At 40.3% G+C, this 7646-nt stretch overlaps 1 protein-coding gene across 1 annotated transcript in view; it reads right to left on the bottom strand.

Annotated features, from left to right (window-relative positions):
- The window catches only part of STRADA (STE20-related kinase adaptor alpha), an 8727-nt gene extending 1319 nt beyond the window's left edge, over positions 1 to 7408 (bottom strand). The window contains 9 exon segments of the mRNA XM_010081466.1: positions 2 to 61; positions 226 to 330; positions 970 to 1141; positions 2003 to 2126; positions 2230 to 2338; positions 2470 to 2591; positions 3111 to 3213; positions 6459 to 6487; positions 7356 to 7408. Of these exon segments, the coding sequence (XP_010079768.1) occupies positions 2 to 61; positions 226 to 330; positions 970 to 1141; positions 2003 to 2126; positions 2230 to 2338; positions 2470 to 2591; positions 3111 to 3162 (744 nt within the window). The 5' untranslated portion in view covers positions 3163 to 3213; positions 6459 to 6487; positions 7356 to 7408.
- Between the last annotated feature and the right edge of the window lie 238 nt (positions 7409 to 7646).

Below are 7646 nucleotides of genomic sequence, written 5' to 3'. Positions count from 1 at the left end.
CAGGAATTGTGGTGGTGTCTAGCAGGCAGGGAACAGTTCCATTCAGCTTTTCCAAGAGCATCTGGAAGAGAAGGGACATAGGAAACATCCCACACAGATAAACCAGACAGTTCAGATTTCTAATTCAGGTAGGCACAGCCTCCTCCTGTCTTCACACCCCACTGCAGCAAAGCAGTTCCATGTGCCGGGATGAAGGATGAGAAAGGAACGGCTGTTAAACCTTACCTGAGTAGACGGCATGTCTTTAAATGGTACGTGGCCATTTGCCAGCTCGCAGGCTGTTATCCCTACGCTGTAAATGTCAGATTTTGCATCATAACCCTGGAGATTCTAGATGAAGAAGAAAAGGAAAATTAGTCTTGTGGACTTACATGTGACTGCATGGGCAATACTCATGATTCGATAAGCAGAAAACCCAAATGATTAGAGCAGAAATAGTACAACCCACATATAGGCTGGTTTGTTGTGGTGGTGGTTTTTTTTGTTCGTTGAAACACAGTTTAAGGGCAACATTTATCTAACTGAAATCAGCCAGCTGGTAGGGATGGCATCCCCCTTAGGGTAATCTATCGTAACACCTTGCTAATGGGAGAATATGTAGAGGTACCTGCAAGAAAACTGGTCAAATAGATCAGATCAAATTCTACCCACTCGCCCTGCACCCACCCCAAATCTGTTTCCTCTAGCCTTTCTCCTTTTCCTTGTGTTCACACATCTTCCTCTGGAGGGAAAGAAAAGACAATGTTGTAAGAAGGGCTTCTCAGCAATTGCCCTTTTGACAGGAATACAGGCTTCCCCTTGTTAGGGGTCACTGGTTTTAAGGGAAAAAGGAAAGAGCTCATCATGAGGAAAAGTAACCCTGTGGCTTTTGTCATGTCGCCCCCAACCGTGCCATAAGAACTCAGAAGATTATACAGAGATACCACATATAATTAAAAACTAGGAGTTGTTTGGTTTTTTTAAACACACCTGCTGCAAGACTTCAGGACTGAGCCACGGCAGGACTTTGATGCTGTATTTGGGAAAGTCATGAACAACTTTGAGTCGCTGCCCATGGTTGATCATACTTAGATTACTTCGCAGCCCAGAGAGGTACACCTTCCCGTCTACAGAGATCAGGATATGGCTGGCTTTAACACTCCTGGAAAAAAAGTAAAAACACTCAGGTTCTCTGTCCTGAAAGGAGTTATGTTCCTTACAGCTTTCCCAGGAAGACTCAGTGCGGAAGGGCACTGCAAAGGATTTAAGGCAGGCATAGGTAAGGTGAATTTCTTTTACAGTACATTCAATAAAATTAGTAACCACTAATAACCTAGAACTCTCAGCATTTGAAATTTACTCTTGCAACAGAAGGGTGTATCGGAGAAGAGGAAAAATATACTAAGAGATGGAGACCGTAATCTAGAAAGAGTTTAAGAGAAGTCATAGTACTAAAGAGAAGCTCATCCTTAGTGAGCACCTACGGAAAGGACAAAAGCCCACTCCAGCGGGCAGCTCAACCCGCGGGCAATACTTGATCAGCCTCCTAAGGACCATCCTGAATGCTGTGCAATTCTACAAACAGGAACAGGAGTCTATTCACCCACTTTGCACGTTCCCAAAGAATGTTTCTGTGGCGAGGAGAAATGCAGGACTAAAGGTTTACGGATCCAGCACCTTCAACAGTAACAGGGCAAATCCTGTCAGTCTGCATTTGGACAGTATCAGCAGTATCTGAACAGAGCCTTAGCAAGTCAGTCGGTCAACATGAGCTGCAGTTGTGACTTTAGATACACAGTGGTCCTTGGGATAAGTTTGTTCCACAGTGATGCTTTCATGCAGTTTAGAAAGATCAAGGATATAATTTCCCACAAGTATCAAACTAGCTTGCTCTAACAGCAAATACACAACTTGTTAATGCATTCTGCACCTCTTTAACTGTCCACTCTGCTCTAACCACGAGTAATATTTCAGAGAACTTCCAACAGAAGGAAAATCAATTTTTATTTTTTTTTAATAATACCTATGTACATATCCCATATGGTGGATGTAGTCAAGTGCTTTCAATACGCCTTGGAGGATATATGCAATAGCCAGTTCATTCATCCCATCCATAAAATGGGTACAGATTAAATCTTTTGCAGAACCTAAAAAGAAAGAACACACCTCTTAATCGGTCAGACAAAACACAAGGATACTTCGCCTCTTATGAATACAATGGTCAGACAAAGGTATTCCCTCTCCACCTACCATAGGCCATGAAAGATGTCACCACCCACAGCTCATTGTCAGCTATGAACGTTGCTTTGTATGGCACGATGTTAGGGTGGTTGAAGAGCTTGGAAACATGAAGTTCCCCCTAAAATAAAAAAAAAGGTATTTTGATTCAGTTTAGTAAATGCAGAAATATGAATTCAGTATTGATAAGCACTGCGCTTGCTGTCTGTCCTCTCCTAAAGCTGCATTATGGTATTAGTGGGTTTGTGTTACCTGCAAGAACGTGACCATTTCATTCGTGCAGGCCTCCAAGTTCACTCGTCTGACGGTGACGTACTCCCCCGTGGGTTTGTACCTGGCCAGGTTCACAACCATCAAGTCTTCAAAGCCTCTGCCTGAAAGACAAGGCATTAAAGCTTCAGGAAGACTTCTGGAACCACACACTTCTGGAGAACTCCCCCAGTCCTTGACCCTTAAATAATCTTTACGCTCATTTACTGAAACTATTCTTGGCCTTGTGAAGAAGAGTAATCGTTCCATCAGATACACCTTCCTTGGCATATATCCCATCGAGAGAAATCCTCCTAGCCAGTAACACTATCCTGTCTTTCACATTCAGAACTGAGGCAGAAATAAAATTATTAGGCCACAGCCCCACCAAGGACAGGGACAGGTTTCAGGCTGCTTCTGCTGACTTTGTACTTCACTCAGTGTCATTAACCCACCACGGGCCTCTTTCAGTTGAGAGCCTTTAGGACTGGCAGCTTTTTTTTATTAAAGTGATTTTAAAATCAGAGAGGACAGGCATCTAGTGTCAAAAATAAGCAATTGATCAAGAAAAGGCCAACAAATCTTCAGAAGTTATTTTCTTTGCAAAGCAGACTTTCAATCCTCCTGCCCAGTAGTAGTATTACCTATGATAGTGAGCAACTCATAACAGCTGCTGTCTGGTAGGAAGTTGCTCATGGTGTCCCTTTTAGGGGAAGAAGCTATCGACTCGGAGCTCGCCTCATTTGTCTGGGGGGGAAAAAAAAGAAAGAAATTAAGATCACTTGCTAGAAAAATAATCTTCTCCTTATATTATCATACACCTCAAAATAAGACAGTAACAAATATAGAAGAGAGAATTCAATTGCTGTTAAAATAATTTTAAATTGTTATTTATCGATTGGAATCCAGGAGATGCCTCATTTCAGAAGATCCAGATATCTGTGTTTCAAAACATTAAGTGTAACACACAGGTGCTGTAAGCTAGAATTTCTTCAGGAGTATTTGGATAAAGCCAATTACTATTCCCCAGGACAGCTGAAGTCTGCTTGATAGTAACTACCCTTCTGACATTAATTACAAACTTCTGTGCCACCTTCCTGTTGCTTGAGCAAAGGCCAAAGGAAAGCTGGTTTATAGCACTTCTCTGCACTGCAGCAGTCGGCATTCGTGGCTGATGCTGGGGCTTCTGGTTCTCATCTGCTCATCTGTGATCAGACCAGTGCAGCTGAAGCTCCTTAGCTGGATGGTAGAAGTGATGAACCAACTTAGCCCAAGGTATGAAGATCAGACACACATGAAAAGAGAAGCTCCAAATGAAAGCAAAAACTTAACTGCAAAGCATTAGTGCTTACAGGAGGAAAAAAAAAAAAAAAAAGGAAAAGAACAAGACCCCCCACCACCCGGGGAAGCAGCACTCCCAAGCCTGTCAGCTCTTCTTCACTACATCTGACATAAAGCTATCTGCTTTATTTATAGACACATAAATCTTTCCAAGCAGGATTTTGCAGACGACAAACTCAATGTTCTTTCAAGTTCCATTATACCTTCCAACTCCCTCAAATTCCTAAAGTCACAAGGAGAGCATCCTAATAAGGATCCAAATTGATTTGGTGTCTGGGATCGGATTTAGTTCTCTCCAATTTCTAGCACATTAACTCCTCCTTGACATTTGGAACTCCAGCTCATTTTTTCCACCTCATTCTTCATCAACTGCAAATGCCCTTTATCAGACCTTTACTCATGGTTCATGAAGCAGAAAAAGCTTGTGCAATTTCCTAGAGTGACAGCAAATCCTTTTTTTTTTTTTTCCATCACTGAAAGATGGAAGCAACACAGGGATGGCTGAAAAGCAAGGAGCTTGCTGTTCTACACTCAGTCCAGGGTAAATGTAGTGCAATGAGCACAGACATTAATTTGTCATAAATCACCTTTGGATCCCTGAATACACCCTGGGTGTAAACTAACAGTCAGGCTTCCTAAATTCCACCTTTTCAACTGACTGACCAGCACACATTTTACCTCTCTCTGACTAACTTTAAAATAAATTTATTTTTCAGTTAAGGGAAAAGTTTAAACTTAAGATCTGTGAATAGTACTATGGTATAATTTCAGCTCAAACAATTCCAGCATAGCAACTCAGTCCTGTTTCAGGATAACTAAAATTTCAAATCTCAGCAATCCCAAATCCTTTTTTACCACTACACAGTGCTGCTGCTCAGCTGAGAACAGGCAGCAACTTTCCGTTCATGATTTCAAACTTCTGCTAAAGATGCCTATCAATTCTGATCTCAATTGTATCACTCATTACTTCTTCCAGCAATTTCACACTGTCCTGTCAACAGCAAGATTGCCAGGAGACACACACAGGCAGATGGAAACCTCTGAAGCAGAAAGGCACCACCAAGGAAATGAAAGCAGGAGGCTCTGATAAGCGGCGTTATGGAGCAACGACAGCTGGTGAAACACTGAGCAATATGTAAGTGGGTTGCTTTAATAAAGTCCACTCCAGATAGAGCATAAGCCAACAAAACAGATGCAAAAAAAAATATTAAATAAGTTTAATCTTATTAATAGTGTAGGCTACTTCAACAGTAATGGAAAAATACTGTAAATTCCCTTTTAAAAAGTCTTCTAGTACATCAGAGGTCTTCACTCACCTTTCTTCATGTTAGCAGTGACCAATAACTGAGTTAATGCAAAAGGAGCTCTACCAGAAAATTATTAACATCATACAAGAGTTTTAAAACAAAAAAGTTAAAACTGAAATGTCATTTATGAAGTACTGCAAAAAAGCTCCTCAGTGGTTTCACACAGGACAGCTTTTGGTGTATGGTCAAAAGCAGCTGCAAAATGAAGTCACAGACTAGCTCTATGGCATGACATTCATTAAGAGCTAGCTTTCTGGCTTGTTGGGCTGATTTGAATTTGAGATACATTTAAGGAAATTCATCTTTGAAAGGCACTGTTACAAATGCCATAAGAAAGTCAGTTATGTGATGCTAGCAAGGATCTGCATTTGCCAAATGATGTTTATCTGAATTGGGAAGGGGGAATGCTGGGTTTGTTCTCTTGCATTCCTCTCCACCTCCTCGTTCCCTCACTTTCAGCATGAGCAACAAAAGTTTTCCTCCCATTCCTCTCCCCAAGTTATTTTACGTTTTTCTATAGCCCTGCTGGAAAAAGTAAGCTTTTATTTAAGATGTAAAAATCAAAATAAGAGTCAGCAATACCACTGCAGAGGTGACCAAACCCCAAGCGAGTACTGAACAACAACAAAGCAGATGCTCATCTCAATTTGCTTCCAGTCCAGCATATGCGTAATGCTCAGCTATTTAAAAAAATGTGTGAATTTACGTGACTTTATACAAAACATCCCATATACTTCTCATCTTTTCAGCTTTGTTTGTGCCAGTAAATTACAGAGACTGGCACAAAAATCAATTATAAGCAGCTTGAAATGACACAGTTATAATCAAATCACACTTAATTTGTGTTTGTAATTAGCTTCAACTAGAGCAACACTTGCACATGGAAATGTTTCCATATGGTGTGGGTAGGTGGGAAATCATTTAGACAAATATATTCTGTCGTGAGTCGTGTTATTCTATGAGCATCGTTCTCTATGAAACCAGACTGTGCCATCAGGGGCTGCAGAACAAAAAGCATCATGGGAAATTTTTCAACTGCCGCATTTTAGCTGTACGTTTTTGAACGGACATTGCATCAGATCTAAATCATCTCAAAAAAGAGACCCCTGGGGGGCTGAGGGACGAGGACAAATAAGAGATTAAGTTTAAAATTTTGACTTGTCACATATAGTTTGAAAAACACACACCAAAATCTTCACTCCAGGGTGAAACCTGTTTCCACACTTGTAGAGCTAAATATAGAGATGAAATAGATAACTAAGATAAAAAGAAAAAACCAAACTTCCACAAGGAATAATCTCCATGCAATGAACCACAGCACCACAGCCTGCAAAAGCCACTTACTTTTCTCCGAGAGTCACCCGGAGGCTGCTCTGGAGTAAAGAAATTAATTGTTCACCATGTTGTGTTCAACAGATACCCATTAAAAATATAGTTGGGAAACTGAGTAAATATCCCTGCACGATACTTTTGGTACCAATTATAGACTTTTTTTTTTTAAACAAAGACATTTAATTTACATGTGAGGTTTCAGCACTCAAAATAATAAAATTGTAGCACAAGTACAAACTGTAGTACAAATAGTGCTACTGTTCAGACATTCAGCATAACTGTAAGGTGATAATTTTTTTTTTTTATTATACCTCTAAACACATTTGAAAATGACTTATCTACTTCACTTAAATACTAAACTATCTGAAGTTTATTTAAAGTAGTAAAAATTCTTCCACACTACCTGGAAGCTCAAGATCTAGACACCTTTCCTGGGCTCTTATTGCTTTCTACATCACTGATCAGTAATTCTGCATCTTAGCGGGCAACTTTGCTCATTGTGCACACAGCAGAACAGAAACCAAGCAGCTCTCCTGCAGGCACACTAGGGAGCTATCATCAGACTCTCAAAATCCATTTTTACTTGGAAAATGATAATTAACCTTCCCTAACCCCAAATATATCTTTTGCATTGGGAAAAAAGTGGTTATACGAAGAAATACAGAATGCGGGGACTGAAAATAGTACTGCCATTAACGCGAAATCGATTTCCAAATTACTTGCTAGATCTTGGGACACTTCTGTATTAACTTTATATGGTTAGCCAGCCTGAATAACCAGATCTGGTGCCACAAACAGATTTATTAATCTCTTTTACTGTTAAGATACATTATTTACAACCAAATTAACAGACCTTGCGGCTAAAATGAAACATTTCTAACAAAGTTATCTAACAAGAGGAAAACTTACCTCCAAACAGTTCGAACTCTCTTAAGCCCTCAACAATGAACTTTTCAGACACCCACCGCTGAAAGAGAAAAAAAAAATCCCCCAGATAATTAGTTATTCCATCTAGAGAGAGGTTTCTTTTCCCCCTTCCCCATAAAAAACATAAAAGAATCATAACACTTCAAGGATTCTGCTGTGCTACAACATCAGAGCTACATCCCTAATTTGAACAAGGATATTCTCTTCTTGTGCCACTACGATGGCACGCACCCAGCAACCACACAGGTGCTACTGCTCTTCCTGACCAGCATG

Source organism: Pterocles gutturalis, unplaced genomic scaffold (assembly GCF_000699245.1).
Source record: "Pterocles gutturalis isolate BGI_N339 unplaced genomic scaffold, ASM69924v1 scaffold28224, whole genome shotgun sequence".
Lineage (NCBI taxonomy): Eukaryota > Metazoa > Chordata > Aves > Pterocliformes > Pteroclidae > Pterocles > Pterocles gutturalis.
Note: the sequence above shows the minus strand (reverse complement) of the source record. Positions and strands in the feature narration are given on the sequence as shown.